At 43.0% G+C, this 22803-nt stretch overlaps 1 protein-coding gene and 1 long non-coding RNA gene across 3 annotated transcripts in view; one reads left to right on the forward strand and one right to left on the reverse strand.

Annotated features, from left to right (window-relative positions):
• Window positions 1-8129: 8129 nt before the first annotated feature.
• Window positions 8130-22803, reverse strand: part of LOC124376661 (NACHT, LRR and PYD domains-containing protein 3-like) — a 65853-nt gene continuing 51179 nt past the window's right edge. The window contains 1 exon segment of the mRNA XM_046835856.1: window positions 8130-9056. Coding sequence (XP_046691812.1) covers window positions 9002-9056 — 55 coding nt within the window. The 3' untranslated portion in view covers window positions 8130-9001.
• LOC124376665 lies at window positions 13747-18912 on the forward strand. Of its 2 annotated transcripts, XR_006923878.1 has the most exons (5): window positions 13747-15861; window positions 15984-16453; window positions 16629-16803; window positions 16978-17139; window positions 17300-18912. It is a non-coding gene; the product is annotated as an uncharacterized LOC124376665 (long non-coding RNA). The 2 variants fall into 2 exon arrangements; XR_006923877.1 differs by having other exon boundaries at window positions 13751-16453.

Consider the following 22803-nt stretch of genomic DNA (forward strand, 5'->3'; position numbering starts at 1 on the left):
TTTAGACCTGCAGTGGAGAGACTGACCAAGAACGAGTGAGATGAGGCTTTAAACTGTTGTTATTTTAGAGATGAACCTAACATGCTTAAAGCCACATGGTTGATCAAAGAGTGCATTCCAAATAACAGTACAATTATACAGCCTTGTGTTTTTGCTGTTGTTTATGTCTTGTCTCCTGTCATCCCAGTCTCTTTATAGTGTTTTTCCTTCACATGAGGTTGCTCCAGCTCCAGTCAAGTCCCACCTCATAAGATATTATGGAGCTTTAAAGAAGTAGATGCCCACAAACATCCTAAACCATCTAGAGACGTAACAGTACCAATTGGATCCCACTTCATGTGGAGTTTGGACACTGGACCTCTTTGAGTGTTTAAAGGCTCTGGCATGGAGAAGCTGGTGTTGGATCTGAGATTATCTCAAATGTTGAGCTATTTTGATCTAAGTAGGCGTGGAGGAGCCATTTGTTGGTACCTCAAATAACGAAGACTCCAGCAGGGGGCAGATGTTTCTCTTATAAACCCCATAGTTATGGAACAACCTTCCAACCAGTGTTCGGGACTCAGACACAGTCTCAGTGTTCAAGTCGAGGTTAAAATCACATTTATTTAGTCAAGCCATTTATCAGTAGATTTTTTTTTAGGTAAAGGAGCAGATCTGGAGGGATCATGGATATGGAGTGTTTGGTGAACTGGTATATTTGTATGCTGTCGTCCCCTCAGTCTCTCACGTTCACTCAGGTTTGTTGACGGTGGTGTGGTGGGTCGTCTCTTATCCCAGAGATCCCTCATGTCTGTGTTACCTTCTGGTTCTACCTTTTAGTTATGCTGCCATAGCGAGTCTTGCCAGAGTCCAAACTGCACAGTGACATTAACTTTCATACAACAATCAGGAGACTTAATAATCCATATCCTTCTTTTCCTGTCACCCTCTTCTCTCTCTCTCTCTCTCTCTCTCTCTCTCGGTCGAGTTAAACATGCTCCTGAGGTTCCAGTGATCACTGTCCCTGCCCCTCTCCCCTCCGTGGATCTTCCCACTTCGTCCAGGCGTGCCTCTGGATAGTGTTCTCTTCGACTGGAGGAAACGCTGTGCAGCTTGGGACGGTTTCTCATCAACACCTGGGTAGTTCCATGAAATTCCGTAGTAAGAATGGGAGCTTTGAGGATGGACTGGACTGCAGTTAATGTCAACAGTCTCCAACACTGACTCAGGACTATGTTTCGCTTCTGAGTATCATCACTGTATCCCACAACATTGTATATCTGCTACAAATGGACATTTGGTGCAACCCAGATGAGGATGGGTTCCCTCTTGAGTCTGGTTCCTCTCAAGGTTTCTTCCTATGCCATCTCGGGGAGTTTTTCCTTGCCACAGTCACCACTGGCTTGCTCATCAGCGACAAACTTACTTATAAAGAACATACACTTTTAATCACCACATTATCTGTGTAAAGCTGCTTTGAGACAATGTTCATTGTTAAAAGCGCAATACAAATAAAAATGAATTTAATTGAATTGAATCACATCTCGCACTGCACCACACTGTCTGAGATCCTCCAGCACTGCTCCACTAGTACCTCCTTCTCTCAGAATAAGAGATAAGTATAGTTCAAGGCTCTTCTCTGTTCTGGCACCGAGGTGGTGGAATGAACTTTCAAGTGGCAAGTGAAGACCTTCCTCTTCCTAAAACACTTCAACTAGCACTTTTCCTGGTTTCCTTTGTCTTTGTTAAAAAGTTGTAATCTGATTTATCTAAAGTTTGTAATCTGGTGTACCAGTGTTCATTTATTCATTAATAGAGACTCAAAGTAATTTTTTATGTCGCTGTGGATACAGGTATAAATTTCTCTTCCTCCATAGGCATAAAAAAAGTCTAACTCAGATGTATGAATGTGTGCAGCACTACAGATGTGTTTTGCCAGTTGAACTTGGCTGTAACAGTTTCCCTCTGACCACCAGAGGACGGAAAAATGCAGACACTATTCTGGCCCAGCTAGCTGCCCTGTGAGGAGAATATGAAATCTGATTGGTTAAAGACACAGCCCCATTGCTAATATTCTCTATGGTAAATGGGCTAAAAGAGGAATAATAGGAAATCAGAACATTCATCGTATACAAACACAACCATAATCCACTTTCTCTTTCCCATGGAACAGAAATGTGAGTGTGTTTGTGTCCCACACAGAAATCAGAGGACAGAACACCACATCAGGACATTTACAGGAGCAGGGACGTCTTTCTGCACTCCACAATCACACAAGCAATCCACAAACACTACACTCTGATCCGTCTTCACCTTTCTACAACAAACACTACACTGTGATCCGTCTTCACCTTTCTACAACAAACACTACACTCTGATCCGTCTTCACCTTTCTACAACAACAAACACTACACTTTGATCCGTCTTCACCTTTCTACAACAAACACTACGCTCTGATCCGTCTTCACCTTTCTACAACAAACACTACACTCTGATCCGTCTTCACCTTTCTACAACAACAAACACTACACTTTGATCCGTCTTCACCTTTCTACAACAAACACTACGCTCTGATCCGTCTTCACCTTTCTACAACAACAAACACTACACTTTGATCTGTCTTCACCTTTCTACAACAAACACTACGCTCTGATCCGTCTTCACCTTTCTACAACAAACACTATGCTCTGATCCGTCTTCACCTTTCTACAACAAACACTACGCTCTGATCCGTCTTCACCTTTCTACAACAAACACTACACTCTGATCCGTCTTCACCTTTCTACAACAAACACTACACTCTGATCCGTCTTCACCTTTCTACAACAAACCCGAGGCATCCTGAGGTTTGGCCAGCTCCAGTCACCTCCCACCTCATTAAGATTATGGACCTTTAAAGAAGTAGATGCTGAACTCGCAAACATCTTGAACCATCTAGAGACGTACCAGTGCCAATTGGATCCCACTACATGTGTGGTTTTGACATTGGACCTCCTGGAGTGTTTAAAGGCTCTGGCATGAAGAAACTGATGCTGGATCTGTGATGATCACAAATGTTGAGCTCAGTAGCTCCTAGTTTTATACCCATAAAGACTGTAGAAAGAACATTTACTTATAATCTTATACTCCAGTACTCATGTTAGTTCTCACTCTCCAGTGTTCTGTACTGTTAAAAGATTTATGATCAAACTCTTGATGTCACCCAAATGAGGATGAGGTTCCCCTTTTGAGTCTGGTTCCTCTCAAGGTTTCTTCCTCATAACATCCAACGGGGGTTTTCCTTGCCACAGTCGCCACGGCTGCTCATCAGTGATAAACACACACCATTCACCATCACTGTTGATTTGTGTAAAGCTGCTTTGAGACAATGTCTGTTGTGAAAAGCGCAATAGAAATAAACTTAATTGACTCTGATCCGTCTTCACCTTTCTACAACAAACACTACACTCTGATCCGTCATCACCATAAACAAAAAAATAAACATCTAAATAACAACACTATTGTTTGTTTGGTGCAGAAATGCTTTACGGCATGTTGTTCACTGGAGCCTCATCTTTCCTAATAAACCGGGATCAGCAGCAGTGGATGTGTTTGTGACTCGTGATTACAATAATAATGTGAGTAGTGCAGTTTTTTATGCATGTTGTTGTGTACTGCTTACACACATTCAGCAAATACATTTGTTATACATTTTCCACTAAAAAACAGAGATCTGAAATCACTGCTTGAGGCTGAGAGCTTTAGAATGATGTATAGTGAGTCATGGTTACTCTTCTCCATTTTTATTTCATCTATTGCTAAACATTAACACCTGAGAACACTGGGATATCGGTCGCGTGGGTGCAGCGCTGACGAATAAGAGGTTAATTATTGGTGCTGTGAATCTGTGAAACCCTAACCCTAACCCTAGATTTACTATTTTGTGATACTGTATTAGGATATTTCTTCTTTTAGGGATTGGATATAATTTTCAGAAATCCATCATTAAGAACCAGAGGTGGCAAATGTACACACATCCTTCACTCGGTAGAAGTACAGATACTCATACTGCACTTTTTTACTTAAATTAAAGTAAAGAAGTCTGGGTACTGACATGTACCTGAGTAAGAAGTAGTCATTATTACTACCTGTTTTAGTGTCACACTGGGAACTAAACCTCATCATATTAATATATTAATACTAAAAATTTCAAATGTTGTTCTCCATAAATATCCATTATCCAGGCTGAAGATCCACTATATAGAACACAAGCAGAGAAGAGATGTTGATGATCAGGTGATCAGGAATGTCTCACATTAACCCCAGACTTCTTACTGCCTTCTGCCTGCTCATTGTGAGCTTCAGAAACTAGTCTATGTCTGTGGTGTGTGAGAGACAGGAAATGATCTAAAGTGGATTAAAGAAGCAGCACAATGACAGGAAACAGGTTGATGTGCTGAAAAAGCAGCACAATGAAAAGACAAAAATATTGATCATGTCACCAAACAGTAAACTAATGTAATGAGTCTGGTGTGAAAATGTAAGAAGTAGAAAGTACAGATATTTGTGTAAAAATGTAAAGTGAAAGTAAACATCTGTCTGAAGAATAAATAGTGAATTAAAAATACTGATACCAGAAAAATCAAGTACAGTCACACAGAATTTATACTTCATTACTTCACTCTGTTAAAAACACCATATGCAAACCGTAGCAAAGAAAATGATTTACCCAGAACACAGTGAGATCTGTGGACCTGACATGGTGTCAGGGATCCACCTGCCATGCCCCCCTCAGTGGCTGTCATGCTCTCTCTGCCACCACCCGGTTTTGATTTCTGACACCTGTTTCTCATTATAAAGCTAAATTAGTAAACTCCCATTTCAGAGTCACTCCGTGTTGGTTCTCAAAGGTCATGCTAGTGATCTCGTGGATCCCCGACCGCCAGCCTTCCTGGCTGGTCCTCGGCTCCATATCTGGACCCGTTTTTGTCAGCATTCTTCGTGGGTTCCAGCTCGACTTTCCCTCCCGTGGATTATACTTGCGTCATGGATTATACCAGTTCCGTGGATTATACCCATTCCGAGGATTGTACTTCCGGGTGGATTATCCCAGATTATCCCGGTTTATGGTTAGTAAATCTGCCTGACTCTGGATTTAGCTCTGTTTCTCAATAAACAATGATTGAGTTACTTCCATTTCCGACTCGTGGTCACAACACTGACAAAAAAACTAACCGAAACAAGAAACCGCGATGGATCGGCAGCCCGTTTCCGCTTCGGATTTTACCCAGAAGTCCGCTGCCACTCCTCGTGGATCATTCTCGCCGGCTCCGGAGCATGCAAGCACAGCGGCGCTGCACACCTCTAAGAGCCCAATGGGATTCCTGGCTCGCTTCTCTGGCGACGTGGCCGAATGGAGCAGTTTTCCAGTAGAGCATCGGTAGATATATTGAGGTGCAGTCCTCCCAATATAATGCAATGGGGTGGTCCCAAGCTCCTCTGAGGGCAACGTCACGGTCCAGGATTCCTCCCAGGGTGTCATTGCACTTCAAGACCCCTCCAAAGGTGACGTCATCGGTCACAGTCCCTCTGGGGGCGACATCTCACCTCCCAGTCCTTCTAAAGGAGGCTTACAGGCCCCCTTCTCCCCCTGTTCTCCACCGAAGGATGTTGCTCAGCCTCTGTCTCCATAGAGGGCGTCACTCAGCCTCTGATCTCTGCCGAGGGCATCGCCATACCCCTATGTCTGCTCCAAACTTCTGCAGAGGACGTCACTTAGCCTCTGTTCTCCAGCCAGGACGTCACTCAGCCGCTAAACCCACCAGCGGGGTCCTGCCTGAGGGCATCACTCTGCTCCTGACCTCCACACAGAGCATCGCTCTGCTCCTGTCCTCCGCAGAGGGCATGCTTCGCTCCTGATCTCCACCAAACCGTGGCTCGTCCTCTGATCTCTGCCGATGGCATCGCTCTGCCTCTTCGAAGGAGGAGGCCCGGTTAACATCGCCATGGTGGATCCCAAGGCCAATCCTTCCCGGCTGTTAGATATTCTAAACTGTTCAGTCCCAATGTTCAAAATTTCAACCAAAAGCTCTCCTGTCCATCCTCACTTTTTAGCTGGAAGGTTGGTCATGGTGTCCCACACGGCTCAGTACTTGGTCCCCTACTGTTCTTCTCCTGTACTCGAGTTCTCAGTGAGTTCATATCCTTAGGAGTTTTCACATCTCCACTATGCTGACACTCACCTCCTCATCTTCCTCCTTGTGTTTTTTTTCAATTTCTCATTACTTAAAAACTGGTCAATTGCAACTCATTCTTCCTCTAAGGGAAATTAGTCATCTGCAACCGATCCAGAAAGCAGCTACACAAATTCTTTTAAACCTTCATAAGTTCTCCAACAACACCCCATTGCAATGTTCCTTCACTACATTTACATTTCTGGAATTTAGCAGATGCCCTTATCCAGAGCGAAGTAGCAGTGAAGGGAGCGCAGCAGTGGGGTGGTGTGGGAGAACTTGGGCAGATTGAACACAAGTTGTGCAGCTGTGTTTTGGACCATTTGCAGTGAACAAATAGTGTTCAGAGGAAGACCTGCCAGCAGAGAGTTGCAGTAGTCGAGTCTTGAGATGACAAGAGACTAAACAAGCACCTGGGCAGCCTGTGTGGACAGAAATGGTTGATTCCTTTGGATGTTGTAGAGAAGAAATCGACAGGAATGAGCCACATTAGCGACATGTGGGAAGAAGTACAATTCATTGTCCATAGTTACCCTAAGGTTACGAGCAGTGGCTGAAATGGAGAGCAAAGAGTCATGAAGAGATATTTGGAGATCTTGACCTGGAGATTAATCACCTGGGATGACCAGCAGTTCTATTTTGCTATGGTTGAGTTTTAGTTAATGAGCAGTCATCCATGAAGATATTTTCATGAAGCATGCTGAGATCTGACGGAGTGGGTTTAGAGGGAGAAAAGGAGGGACCAAGTACCGAGCCTTGTGGGACACCAGTGGTAAGTCTGCACGGGGCATGCTGTTCCGCAGATACCAAGGCTCAAGGGTTGACAAAAGTGTCTTGTGGTTGACTGTGTCAAATGCTGCTGAAAGGTCCAGGAACATAAGTACAGATGACAGCTTGGCTGATCGAGCAGCATGCAGTTTCTCAAACAGCCAAAAGGGCCTTCTCTGTGGAATGCGCCGCTTTGAACCCAGACTGGTTCGGATCATGGAGGTTGTTCTGTGAGAGATAGACATAAAGTTGGTTAAAAACAGTGCGTTCCAGAGATCTAGAAAAAAAGGAGAGAAGTGATACCAGTCTGTAGTTGTTGATGTCTGATGGATCCAGAGCAGGTTTCTTTAAGATGGGAATGACACTTGCTTGCTTTAAGGTAGTTGGCACATAGCCAGATGTTAAGGTCCCATTGATGATTGTGGAGATGAAGGGCAGGAGATCTTGTGTGATGGTCTGAACCATAGTTGAAGGGATTGGATCCAGAGGACAGATGGTGGCATTGCAAGATTGGATGACTTGCAGTATCTCATCTTCTGTTAAGGTTGAGAAGCTTGACAACAGAGGAGTAGTGGATTCCTGGCTGTGTTGTGTAGTCATTGTTGGGGAGGAAGTGAAGGTCTGGCAGATTTCCTTAATCTTTTCATCATAGAAGGAGGTAAAGTCATTAGTAGTCAGGGATGAAGGAGCAGGTGTAGCAGGTGGAATTGAGTAGTGAAGAGAAGATGTTGTGGATCTTACGAAGATTTTACTTGTAGAAGGCAGTTTTAGCAGAAGTCACATCTGAAGAAAATTTGGTCAGGAGTGCGCGGTAAGATGCGAGTTGTGATTTTTTTTTCCACTTCCTCTCTGCTGAACTGAGTTCTCATCGATCGCTGTGCAAAACTTCTGACAGCCACGGTGTGGGACAAGAAGTCTTCCTGTGTTTTGTAGTCAAGGGGCTAAGAAGTTCACTAACTATATTCTCCCCCTAACAGAGTTTTAGCCTGATAGTGTTCATGTGTTTATTTAAATAATTAGTTTAATTTCCCCTGCATTAACGTCCTCTGTTCAGCCCAAACCCTGTCCTGCAGCACCTAAGAGACAGGAAGTGATCATGTGACTGAGAGGAACAGTTACTGCTTCAGAAAGGTTTGTAATCAAACACATGTCAAAGATCAGAAATGTTGAAAGTTTTTCCTTTATTTGTGCTACACATCATGTACATTAAAATATCTGCATATAAAAATGTATGAAAGCTCAGATGCACATACAGGACACGTCCATGTTTTACATTAAAGATCTGAATATGTCCAACAGTCAAAGCTAAATGCAGAGACGTTACACTGAAATGCAGCAGAAATTATGTTACTTTATAGGGAAACTATTTCACTTGTTCTGTAACATGGTGATGATGCTGCAGAACTCCAGATATAAACAACCTGAAGAGAACACACACACACACACACACACACACACACACACACACACACACAGTAAATAATGAAACACTACTTGAAACAACTTGAGAGTGGTTGTTGCAGTCATGTGAACAGGAAGTGATGTCATGGGGCTCAGAGATGTGAGATTAGAGATGTACAATAATTATACAATAACATTTTTATATATAATCAGATCAAATATATGCTGTAATGCTGCAATAAAATACTAGTGCTGGAACCTTTCTGCACTTTTCCACCTCCAAATATCTACTTACTGTCCAGCAGAAACAGTTAAAGTCTGGAAAAAGAACCTGTTGATCTGAACCCAACAAACCAATCAGCAGACAGAGGCATGGAATTTCATCACTCACAACAAATCATCAGATTTCTATTAAATTATAAAGTAACACAGATTCACAATAAACACATTTTACATGAGAAATTATTTACATCAGAATCACAACTGAACATCATCTGTAGACAAACTACTGATTCACTGTCATGGTGCAGGAGGTTACAGTATTGTACATCCATCAGAGCTTGAGGTTTTAGATGTTCTGGAGGACTTGAGGTCTGAGGAGACCTGGGAGAATCTGAAGACTGAAACCTTATGGAAAAAACTTAGTTTAGAGAGGACTTGTCAATGCACCCATCATGGGGATCAAACACCTCAATGCTGCAAAACAAACAAGAAGACACAATAACAGATATTAATAATAGTCTAATCCTACAAACATCATCAGTGTAAACACACACACACACACACACACACACACACACACACATCATTGCCCTCTCCTAACACTTTAATAGCGTGTGTGTAAATGATAAGTAAAGATGTCTTTGTGCGTGTGTGTGTGTGTGTGTGTGTATATATATGTGTATGTGTGTGTGTGTGTGTGTGTATATATATATATATATATATATATATATATATATATATATATATATATATATATATATATATAATATAGTTATTGGTATTAGTGTGCGAGAGTGTAGTGTTTGTGTGTGTGTGTGTGTGTGTTTTCTTCTTCATTTTTCGGCTGCTCGCATTAGGGGTGTCCACAGCAGATCATCTGTCTCCACACCCCTCTGTCCTCTACATCTGCATCTTTCACGCCAACTACCTGCATGTCTTCCCTCACCACATTCATAAACCTCCTCCTTGTTCTTCCTATTTTCCTCCTTCCTGGTGTCTCCATCCTCAGCATTCTCCTACTGATATACCCCATGCATGGTCCAAGATGGCAGCGCGGCAGTAGCTCGCAGCGGCCTCTCCGGATCCAAAAATGGTGCTTTCACCATATTTAGCTCGACCTTCCACAACACATGGACACCAGAGTCAGCTGTGTTCATGTGTACGACCACCAGATACTGCTACGGTACAGGCATCATGCAACCAATAATCTGCATGATAATGTCATCAATAACCTTCGCGACCTCGGCTTGCTGCGACCTCCGCCACAAAGACCAGGCCCCCAGCCCTCGGTGTCACCTGATGCCGGTGGCCGGGAGAGAGGACGTCGGAAGCGCTGCTCGGGGACGCGGAAGCACGGCAAGCGGGTGGGTGTCCGTGCTAGGCTAAATGCTAACCCTAGCCGGCCGGCTCTCCCGTCCATTTTTCTTTCAAACAGCTGCTCCCTGGAAAATTAGCTGGATTACATCCGACTCCAGCGAACCACACGGCAAGAGTTTAGAGACTGTTGCGTCTTGTGTTTACTGAGACTTGGCTGAGCGACGGAATTCCGGACGCCGCCATTCAGCTGGACGGGGTAGCCACATTTCGTGCCGACAGAAATGCAGCTCTGTGCGGTAAGACTCGCGGCGGCGGTCTGTGTGTTTACATCAATACGGAATGGTGTAAGAACTCTGTGCTTGTCTCACGCTACTGCTCATCGCTAGTGGAGTTTGTGACTGTTAGATGTAGACCATTTTATTTACCACGGGAATTCACCACTGTTTTCATTGTCGGAGTGTACATTCCTCCCAGTGCTAATGCTAAGGAGGCACTGTGTGAACTCTACGCCGCTATTAGCAACCTGCAGAATGCTCAACCCGACGGATTGTTTATTATCGCCAGAGATTTTAACCATGTAAATCTCAGGACTGTGCTCCCTAAACTCCATCAGCATGTGGACTTTGCAACGAGAGGAGCGAACACGCTGGATCCTGTTTACATAAACATCCCCTGCGCGTATCCCGCGGAGCCCCGCCCCCATCTCGGATACTCGGACCACTGCTCTGTTATGTTAATTCCAGCATACAGACCGCTCATCAGACGCTCTAAACCGGTCCTGAAACCGGTGAAAACCTGCCCAGAAGTAGCTACTTCTGCTCTTCAGGACTGTTTTGAGTGCACTGACTAGGACATGTTTAGAGAGGTTGCAAACAACGGCGATTCTATCAACTTGGAGGAGTACACATCATCAGTGACCAGCTACATCAGCAAGTGCATTGATGATGTGACCATCTCCAAGACCATCACTACACGTTTCAACCAGAAGCCGTGGATGACTGCAAATGTGCGTGTGCTGCTGAAACAAAGAGACTCTTTCTTCAGAACAGGGGACACCCTGTTCACACCCATCTTGATGAAGTGCTTCGAGAGGCTCGTCATGAGGCACATTAAGACACAGCTTCCACTCTCCCTGGACCCCATGCAGTTTGCGTATTGTCCAAATCGTTCCACGGACGGTGCTATTTCCACAACCCTCCATCTGGCCCTCACCCACCTGGACAACAAGGACTCATATGTACGAATGCTGTTTATTGACTTCAGCTCAGCATTCAACACAATCATTTCTCAGCACCTGATTGAGGAAGTTGAGCCTACTGGGACTGAACACCTCCCTCTGTAACTGGATCCTGGACTTCCTGACTGGGAGACCTCAGTCAGCCTGGATCGGGAACAGCATCTCCAACACCCCCACACTGAGCACTGGGGCCCCTCAGGGCTGTGTGCTCAGCCCACTGCTGTTCACTCTGCTGACTCACGTCTGTGTAGCAATGCACAGCTCGAATCATATCAAGTTCGCAGATGACACGACCGTGGTGGGTCTAATCAGCAAGAACAGTGAGTCAGCATACAGAGAGGAGGTGCAACGGTTAACAGCCTGGTGTGGAGCCAACAACCTGTCTCTAAACGTTGACAAAACCAAAGAGATGGTTGTGGACTTCAGGAGAGCACAGAGCGACCAATCTCCACTGATTATTGATGGATCCTCAGTGGAGATTTTTACATAGTAAAATCCAGTGCATTTGTGTCCATTAAAAACAAAGTTCTGTCCAGCCCTAGTCCTTTCACCATGTGCAGAAGTCCACTGGCTGCTGTTTTCCATACCAGGTTACTGGGCTCAGTTAAGAGTCTCTGGATATACTGGAGGCAAAAGTCTGCAGCTCTGCTGGCGAGATGAATCAGCCCTTGCCCCTCTTCCTCCTTGGGCAGATGGAGGACACTCTGTGGAATCCAGTGCAGACCATCCCAGAAGAAGTCCACGAGCAGGGCCTGGATGTTTCCTAGCAGGTTTGGCGGCGGATCCACGAACGCCAGCTTGTGCCACAGAGACAACACTGCCAGATTGCTTATCACCAGCGTTCGCCCCCTGTACGACATCTTTGGGACCAGCCACTTCCACCTGCTCAGTCTGCCCTTGATGTGCTCTACAGAGCCTTTTCAGTATTTATTTAAAAACTCATGACTCCACAGGTACCCAAGTATTTAAAACCACCTCTTTTCCACACCAGGCCTCCTGGGACTGTCAGCTCTTCACCTCCCCACTCCCCAACTAAAACTGCTTCACTCTTCCCCAGTTTACTTTTGCTGATCATAAAAACTCAAAAGTTTTATGATCAATTTTAATAAGTTTTAAAACATCAATTAAACCTTCACATCAGACTGGGACCCCACAATTACAGCCAAGTCATCTGCGTAGGCTGAAAGGTAGAGTGAAGCATTAGCGTGTGGAATATTAAAACCAGAAAGACGATTTCTTAGGTTGATTAAATGAGGTTCAATAGCTAGAGTGTACAACATTCCTGTCAACAGCCTGATCCCTTTGGACACTCTAAAAGGGGCACATAAACCACCATTCACTTTCAGTACACTCACAATTTCACTGTTCAGCTTCTTGATCATGGCTATGAAACCGGGGTTGAACCCAAAGCATTCCAGCACCTTCCAAATCAAATAAAATTTTATTTGTCACATACACATACATACAGGGTACGACATGCAGTGAAATGCTTATTACGATGGTCTGGCATGAGGGAACAGGCTGGGGAGAAAAATAATACAAAGAAAAAGAAGACTGATAAATAAAGTATAAAAAACTATATGAAATTAAATAGGAATATATAAAGATATATATATATATATGAAAGAAAAGAATGTATATACAAAAAAATGCTTATGGCAGTAAACAGTGAAACAATAAACAATAGACAATTTAAGGTGGTTTAGATTGTCCAAAAAAGTGTCCGTGTGCGGTATGGTGTGGTGTAAAATGTCCATAAAGTGTCCGTGTGCGGAATGGTGTGGTGTAAAATGTCCGTAAGTGTCCGTGTGCGGTATGGTGTGGTATAAAATATAAAGTGCACTGTGCTGTGCGAGTCCAGAGTTTAAAGTGTCGTGGTGCGAAAGGTGAGAGATCTACAGAGAAGAAGTGTGATGATGGAGAGAGTGGGCCAGTTTTTAGATCCTGGGTGTCTCCTGGTGTAAACGCCGACTGGCCTGCGGGAAGAAGCTCCTCCTCATTCAAGATGGCGGCGCATGCACAACACGAGGCCCAGCGTCTCTCCAGATTTAGCGATTTAGTAGCAATTTCTCCATCAACAGCAAGTTTATTCACTCAGAACAGACTTGCACACATCTCATACAGCCGAGAAGCATTACTAGACATCGGCTACACTCACAGATATGGACTTTTTAACCAACTTTGAACTCCCTCGGGAACACCGCGGACCGCTGATCCAGCTCGGCCGACAGCAAGACCACAGCGCCGGCGGCGAGACCGTAAACAAAGGAGGGGGAAGCGAGGCGGCATCAGGGCTAAGCTAAGGCTAAACCCGCATCAACCATCTATTCCAAGCATCTTCCTTGCTAATGTACGGTCTCTTGCAAACAAAATGGATGAGCTGCTGCTCTGGATATCATCACACAAGCGGATTAAGGAATGTAATATCATGATTTTTACTGAAACACGGCTCAACAACAACATTCCCAGCAGCACCATTGAGCTCGGGGGTCGCAGTGTGGACAGGACGGCAGAGGACTCTGGTAAGCGCAGAGGTGGAGGTCTGTGCATTTATGTTAACAACTCATGGTGCACTGACTCTACTGTTACTGAAAGTCAATGCTTTGTTCATTTAGAGTATTTAATGATTAAGTGCAGACCCTTTTATTAACAGAGAAAATTCTCAGCCATTGTTGTGACTGCGGTGTCCTTTTTTTGTTACTTCCGGTTTGGGTACGTCGTATACAGGCCGTGCGAGCTAGTGGCTCTAAACGGGCACTGGCGCCTTGACCCCGTGACGTATGACCATTGCCGCTCATCTGGTATCCTTCGTAGCCCAAGATATATACATCGCTCTTCCAGAAGGAGATACGTCCTTCATCAGTCATCATCATCTGCGATCCCCTCTATCTGGTCCAGTAGCAGGGCTTTGAAACAGTCGGCGCATTCTCATAATCGGCATCGCTCCCTTGTCAACATTAATATAACTAACTCTGAGATTGAGCATACCCCTACTGTCAATGGAACAAATAAACACTGTGCCCTCCTAAATTGTCGATCTATCTCAGGCAAAGGCACCTACATAAATGAGCTAATAGTTGACAATAAATTTGATATGTTATTTCTCACAGAGACTTGGCAGGTACCAGATGATTTTATCCAGCTGAATCTGCTTACCCCTACTGGATATCGACATATGTCAGAACCACGTACAACTGGTAAAGGGGGTGGTCTTGCTGTCATTTTTCGTGCGTCATTAACTGTCTCTGAACTGGTTTTCCTCCAATAAAAAATCTGCCCACATTACCCCCCAGATAGCAAACATTCTGGCACAATTTTGGCTTACACTGGGCATTTATGGCTTAATTCGGGCTCTCTTTTGTTCACACCCTTGTGTGAAACAGCTTTCGGGGGAGTTGTGGCATGAGTCTAGCCAGCCAAAAGCAAAAGGTACCTTTTTTGGTTGAGCCCTGGCTTGAGTTTGGTCTGCCATAAAAGAGTAAATAGTCGGCTGAGATATGGGTAGGTTCTGGTTAGCCAAAAAGCAAAAAGATTCATGCTATTTTCTTTTATAGGTATATACCATTATAAGGTTAATTTTATCCAAACAGTTTTAATAACATAAAATGTTTTCTTGCAGTTTTTAATTCCTTTAAAATATTTATTCCTGTCGCAGAAACGCATCAAAGGCTATTTAAAATGAGGACTACAAAGTAATTAACCCTGTAAAGCCTACTTTTGTAATATTATAACATTAGTTTTGGCTGTAATAAAATATACCTGTACTTTTTTTTTTCTTTAAAACCATATTGTTTAACCTTGCAATGCATTTGAAGGGTAGACTTTGAAAATAGGTTGGTTTTCCTGGCTGTGAACTTACAAAACCTGCAAACCTGCCTTGAGGAACATGATCTTTTTTACTGAAATAAATAAATAAATCAACAATCACCACAGGCGGATGACGTCACATTATCGCGAGATGTTAGACTTCTACGTGTGATTTCTCGCTCTCGCGGTACCTAATCCGAAAGTACGTAGCGACCAGCCACGCGTTACGGAGGGAATATTCAAACTGCTGTTCAGAGTTTGATCATCACGCGACGCGAATTGTTTGTTTTTTGGAGTTCTTTTGGAGTTCTTGGAGTGAGTCTATCGACTTTTGGATTAACGTTACATTGAGGTAAGTTGATGCTTTTAATACTGCAGACAAATAAATGTACAACATTATTTACTCATCAAGCATCAAGCAATCCGAGATACATGTCCATGGTCATCTTTCAAACAAAGACATTTGGAGTTATCTTGGTAAATGTCCTCACTCTTCCAAGCTTTATAACAATAGGAAACTGGAACCAGGGAACACATTCCAGATTTAAACACCCAAAAAGTCAATTTATCTTTCACATGTAATCCACACTGCTCAATGGGTTATTTGGGGTATTTTGTGGGTAATCGATGCGATTTTGTAAGAAAAGTATCTATATTTCAAACTTTATACACAGAATACATTTATATACAATATAAAGTTAGAATTCTATATACTGCAAGTATGTATAAATCCTTTTTGTATACAATACATTTAATTTTAAAGGTTTACCGGCAAACAACATACTGATTTTTATTTCTTATCACTATCATAGATAATTACAGTGAAGCACGTCGGAAGCTGCCTCTTGTAGAGCAACAAACGGATCTGCAGTCAGAGGCAGAGACTGACCCCCTGAGAGCACCAAAACGGAAAATGAAGTAAGCTTGTGTAATTATTGTAATTCTTTAAAACAGACGAGTTACATGTCTTGTGTCACTGCAGTTGTAGAAAGGACCATGTTTGTTTAGATGTATTACTCATTTTCTTTTCTTCTCTGTAGATGAAACCGGCGTCTATTGGTCGACTACGATACAGATGAGGAGGCCATTGCACCGAAAAAGAATTTGCCGCAAGCCCCATACATACAACCACTATCAAAAAGAGCTTTCTCTGCTTTAGATGAGGTTCAACCAAGTCCTCTACAACACAGACCCCAAAGGTCCCCATCTGTGACACAGGTTCCAGGGACCTCAAAACAGGCTTTGATGGAAAGAAGCCCTACCTCTCAATGGCAGAACTTTGAAAGTGCTCTAGGAAAGTCGTTACGGCAAGCAATAGACCTACCTGCACAGTCACCAGTTCAGACTCTTTTCCAGACTGCCCATCAGATGGGTCCAGAAGCAGAAAATTATAGTCAATTGTCGTGGCAAAGAGGATCAACGCTACAATCTCCCGAGGAGCCAACACAACCTCTGTGGCATCGTGAAACACCCAGAAGAAGCTATTCAATGGATGATCCATTCAAAAAATGTAAGTTCTATTTAATTCACACACAAAGGGCGGTGTACCAGACAGTGCTTATCCTAGTCCCAGAATAAAATGCACGTTTCAGACGCTTCAATTTAAAACGCCTTGTACTGACATCTTAACATGCATCAGTGCCATTGTTTTGTCTCAAGATTTTTTTTTGTCTCTCCCACAACAGTATTCTTTTGCAAAGAAACATTGTACGGATGATTCAAGACCTGAAATCCAACAATGTAAGGGAGATCACAGAGGAAAACGAACTAAGTCCCACTCTTTTTCCAGTGAAAGATTTAAGGTCCCTAACTTCTCTTGAAAATAATCTTCGATCCAGTCCTGAAACAAGACGGAAAGTGGTAGGTAACCGTAAAAGTTATGCACTGTTGTCGGCTGTTATCACTTACAAACCTGGTTCTAATTCCTGTTGTAGTGTGTGTGATCAATGCCATACAATCTAACAGAAAAAATACTTTGAATTTATCAGTTGAATTACAAGTGTTCAAACACTAAAGCATGTTTTAACATTTCAGGTAATTGAACTTGGATTGCTTGGTGGGGTGGATGCTAAGGACACAATTTGGCGTATAATGAAACAGACAATAAAAAACGACTTTGCAAAAAACGATGAACTGGAAAGGCGCAAATGGAAAAAACCCCATTCCAAGGTCTTGAACTGAAAAACGTTGTGATTGGTAAGTGGTTTTATGATTTTTTGCAGCTTTTGTTTTCATGACTTTCACATGGAGGAATGTTAAGAATCTTTGTGTGATGTAATCTAAATACATAAAACATAGGGGCAGAAAGCAATAATGTAAATGTATTTAACCTTGTGTCTGTATGCTTCTATTTTAGAGGCTGTGAGACGAAACCCACCATTTATGCACAAGTTCATTTTGTTTAAAATTTGCACTATTGTTTTCTTTAGTTTTAATTTTGTTTTCACACTTCTTTTGTCATTTTTCATATTTGCCTTTCACGGTATTAAAATGTTTTTGATCTTTCATAACTAGCTTTTGTTTGGTTTCTTTTAATTTATGCACAACACTTACATTTGTTTTTAATTGTACTATTGGTTTAATTTTGTTTATAATGTAGTTTTTCTTTGCTGTGTGTTATTCTTGTATTTTGATTTGATTGCTTTGGTATAATTTTTTATTACCATGTTTTTTTTTAAAACAACAATTACAATAAACACGTTAATTTGCATTTGTGTGGTTGTGCTTTTTGAATATACACATTTTACCTAGTTAAATCATTTTGGTACAGTTATGGCTTTTTTTTGGTGGGCTTCTGGATAAGTTGTGGGTGGGTTCTGGGGTAAATATGGTAAATTTGGGCCTTTTATGGTAGACATCTGGGGCTTCTGGATAAATTGTGGGTGGGTTCTGGGGTAAATCTGGTCAATTTGGAAATTCTGGCTTTGTAGCGGGACAGCTGTGGCTGATTTCTGGAGGTGTGAATGGGTTGTGGTTGAGTTATGGTCTGCTTTTGGCTAAAGTCTGGATTACTTCAGGCATGCAGCTTTAGAGCCAATTAAGGACCGTAAGCCGTGGTGGTATGTGAGCCAAAAGAACAGCCTGAACTCAGCCCTTTCTGGCCCAGAAAAAATTTGCTATCTGGGCCCTGTATTATTTGATCTTCACTGGCTTCCAGTCTCATCTCGCATAAAATATAAAATCATACTGCTCACTTATAAGGCACTAAATGCTCTTTCTCCCCCCTATCTTTCTGATCTTCTCTCATCCTATGTTCCTTCACGATCACTCCGGTCTTCAAATTCTGAACTTCTATGGGTTCCTAGATACCGTCTATCCTCTGCGGGTGGCAGATCCTTTTCTGTCAATGCTCCAATACTTTGGAACTCCCTACCAATTGCACTCAGAACCATCACCACTTTGACTGAATTTAAATCAAGGCTTAAGACCCACCTTTTCAACCTCCACTATCAGTCAATGCATATGTGTTAGGAGTCCTTAATTTTTCTGAAATGTGGTGAATGTTTCATGTACTATTTAGTGTTCTTTCTCTTGTCCTGTATGTTTTTGTGTCTGTGTTGTCTCTGTTATTAACTCATGCAGCTGCATGTGATCCTTCGTCCTGGGCAAATGTCCGACGAATATGTTTATGTTTATGTATGTCCATTATATTTCATCTGTCTTGAAATATTGTACCCTGTAAAGCGTCCTTGAGCTTGGGAAAGGCGCTATATAAATTAAACTTATTATTATTATACATTCCGCCGGATGCTAATGCTAAGCTAGCTATGGAGGAACTTCACGCAGCTATCAGCAAACAGCAGTCTGCCCATCCTGAAGGAGCTATTGTTGTTGCTGGAGATTTCAACCACTCCAACCAATTTCTCCTGCTCTACCAGAGGGGTCAAAACACTGTACCAGGTATACACAAACATAAATGGGGCATACATGGCCATTCCCCTCCCCCACTTGGGTCAGTCTGATCACCTCTCTTTGTTCATGCTACCCAAATACACACCACTGATCAAATGTGTGAAACCAGCTGTGAGGACAGTAAAGGTATGGCCAGAAGGGGCCATTTCTTCTCTACAGCAACAGTTTCAGGATACTGACTGGAACATGTTCGCTTCACAGGCCACACTGGACTCTCACACAGACATGGACACTTACACATCATCTGTTTTGGACCATATTAACACGTGCATTGACAATGTCACTACCATCAAACACGTGAAATGCTTTCCTAACCAGAAGCCGTGGATGAACTCTGAAGTCCATCTCCTGTTGAAAGCAAGAGATGCTGCCTTTAAATCTGGCAGTGTAGAAGACTACAACAGAGCCAGGGCCAACCTGAAAAGAGGCATCAGGAAAGCAAAACTCATATTCAAACTCCACATAGAAGAGCACTTCCACAACTCTGACCCCAGACGCATGTGGAAAGGTATCCAGTCCATCACAGACTACAAACCTACAGCTCAACCAACCAGCAGTGCCTTCCAACCGAATGAACTTAACCACTTTTTTGCTTGTTTTGACCAAAGCACAGGACATTTTACACCAACCACGGACTCTTCTAATGCTTACAGCCCACTTTCACTCTCAACAATGGACGTCTATTCAGTGTTCAGCAGAGTGGATGCACGCAAGGCAGCTGGCCCGGATGGCATACCGGGACGTGTTCTCAGAGCATGCGCTGGACAACTGGCACAGGTTTTCACTAACATTTTCAACCTGTCACTGGCCCAAGCCACAGTTCCTACATGCCTGAAGACCACTACCATCATACCTGTGCCTAAGCACTCAGCTGCTGAATGCCTGAATGACTTTTGCCCAGTTGCACTCACCCCTATCACTATGAAGTGCTTTAAGAAACTGGTACTGAATCACCTCACTGCGGGCCTACCACCTACACTGGACCCACACCAGTTTGCCTATCACCCGAACAGGTCAACAGAGGATGCAGTTTCCACAGCTCTTCATTCAGCCCTCACCCACCTGGATAAAAGCAACACATACATCAGGGCCCGGTTTTTCAAAAGTAATCCACTAGGATTTTGGATAACGGATTGGATTAAATCTTGAAAATTCGTTTTTCAAAAGAAAAAACAGATTACATAATCGGATTAGATCATGTAATCCAATCTTGGTTTTGATCTGGATCAAACCTTTAGTTTGGGTTTTATAGAACTTTTTTGTAGGATTTGGATCACTTTGATCCAAAAAATCTGGATTAAACTGATCCCATCAGAAGGGTGGATTCAGCGTGGATTCCATGCCCAAAATGTAATGATACCTTTAAAAATGTATCAAATAATACTATATTTGGATTGTGCAGTATCTTACAAGATATCCTATTTATTCATAAGGTTTTAATTTTATTTGTTCATCCGTCAGGCTACAGTGATTAGGTAGGCTTTAACGTATTCAGCCTTTCAGTATAGGCCTACAGCAAAGTAGAAAGAGTTTGGCCTCATACAATAATCCCCCAAACAGCTGTCAAAATTGACAAAAAACAATAAATTTTATTCTGTCACTAATCGAGATATATATATATTCATCACAATCGAAAATATTTTTGTTTTTAGAATATTTATTAGTGATGCATGCAATGATTACAGAATAACCCCAAAAATGCAAAGAATAGCAATCACTGATTTTTGAAATCCAAAACAATTCCAAATCAGAAATAGTGTCTAACTATTGCGTCCCTTGTTGCATGTCCTGTTTGCTCGTTCTGGCAGAATGCAGGAGGTTGGTTAGGGTCTCCATGGGGCTCAGGTGCATCATTGTCAGCACAGAGAGGGACATTGCGCTTAGTAGCGATGTTGTGCAGGACAATACAGGCAAGGGTTATGTTGCATGCTTTCTGTGGTGCATGCTTTCAGGTAGTTAAGGCATGCAAAGCACCTCTTAAGAACTCCATTTAAACGCTCAATTGCACATCTTGCTCTGCAATGAGCAGTGTTGAAGCGTGCCTGCGACGGTGGTATTTGCTGTTAGAAAAGGAGTCATCAGCCATGGTAGGAGTGGGTAGGCACTGTCTCCTAATATTATGCCATCCGGTCGGTTGGTTTGGAGGTCTCTATATAGAGCGCTCTCCCTCAGGATGCGTGCATCATGGACGGACCCAGGCCACTTGACAACGCAGTTGGTGATGATGAGGTCAGCATCACACACAAGTTGGACATTGATGCTGTGCCTCCCCTTTCTGTTTATAAACTCCCATTCATTCTCACAAGGTGCTTGTATATGCACATGTGTGCAGTCGATTGCTCCAATAGTATTGGGCATATTCCCCAAAAGAAAAAAAACAAAAACAAATTAATTGACCAGGCTGGCCAGTGCAATTGACACATCTCTCACCACATCACACACAGCTGATTTCAACACTCCCATATAGTCACCAACAACCTGATAGAAAGTCCCACATGCATAAAATCGGAGAGCAATGAGGATCTGATCTTCCACAGACAGACAGTGACTCCTTTGGGTTCTGTGTTGAAGTTTTGGCCTGAGAAGGTTCACAAGGTACTCTATATCAGCCTTCCCAATGCGATACCGGACATACAGCTCCTCAGTGGTGTATTGCTCCAGTGGCTTGGTACGTTCAACATACACTCTTTGACGGTATCCTCTCCTGGCAAAGTGGTGGTGGCGGCGGTGGTCTCTCTGTGAATCCTCTGAGAAAGGCTGATTTATATGGCTGTGTATTTGGTCTTTTCAGACACACTTATTACAACTGAATAGTTTTGGCTTGTGTTCAATTGAGGCAATTGGACCCAAGGCCTATAATTGATGAACAATGTTCACTATAGGAAAGCAACGGAACCATGGACTCAAGAAGATGTAACTTCACTGCTGCTGAAACCAATGCACTACTAGAGGGTGTTCGGTGCCATTATGGAACAATAGTGGGAAGTTTTAATTCTGCTAAGGATACCAACAAAAAAAAAAATAATGTTTGTATTTTAATCACAGAACATGTGAATGCCATAGGGTCTGGCCAGAGGAGGACCACAGACCAAATCAAATTGCGGTGGAAGAATCTTAAGGCCAGGGCAACAAAGGACCATGCTGAAGCCAAAAACCCACAAACAGGCAACAAGCCATTTAAGAGGGGAGATTACACAGATGTGGTCCTCGACATCATTGGAGGTGGAAGTCGCAAACTCTCCATGGTATTCAAGGTGTTGTAGGGGATGGCGAGCCTTGGATTGAGGAGGAGGAGGAGAATCTGCCAGTTCCTCCTGAGGCTGATCCAGAGAGCGTATTTATATTGAATCTCAGCTCTGTTCCTGAGGAAGAAGCTGGATCCTCATTGGTTGAGCCAGTGGTAGTTGCCACAGGATCTCAGAGCAAAGGCTTGAAGCACCCTTCATCAAACAAAGATGATGATTACAAGGCACTTCTGCAAAAAGAGACTGAAAGGGCAGAAGCACAGCTTCATCTGGCAGAGGAACAACTGACTCTGACCAAACTGCAGCAAACCAAGGCCAGACTTGAGATCCGCCTCCTAAAGGCTACGCTCAGACAAGCTGGTCTCTCCACATCAGATGAGAAAGTCTGAAATTATTGTGGAGTATTTGACATTAAGTCTTTTTTTTTTTATTCAATACATCTATATTTGAAACTTTTTATAAATATCCTCAATGTACAGTGTTTGTGTTGTAGGTCTCAGATGAGCGGACTGCTGGAAGAGGATTGGGTGGGGTTTTTCTTGTGTTTAGTTTTTTTTAAATGTGTGTGTTTTCATTTCAAATAACAATAAACTTATATTGACCCCACACTGGCTATTCTACTTGTTGCTCTTTACATATCTATAGTTCTACATTGTGATTTCCTATCCTGTTTAAGCACTGGTTATCCAGATTTGGTGATCCT

This window comes from Silurus meridionalis, chromosome 23 (genome assembly GCF_014805685.1).
Source record: "Silurus meridionalis isolate SWU-2019-XX chromosome 23, ASM1480568v1, whole genome shotgun sequence".
Lineage (NCBI taxonomy): Eukaryota > Metazoa > Chordata > Actinopteri > Siluriformes > Siluridae > Silurus > Silurus meridionalis.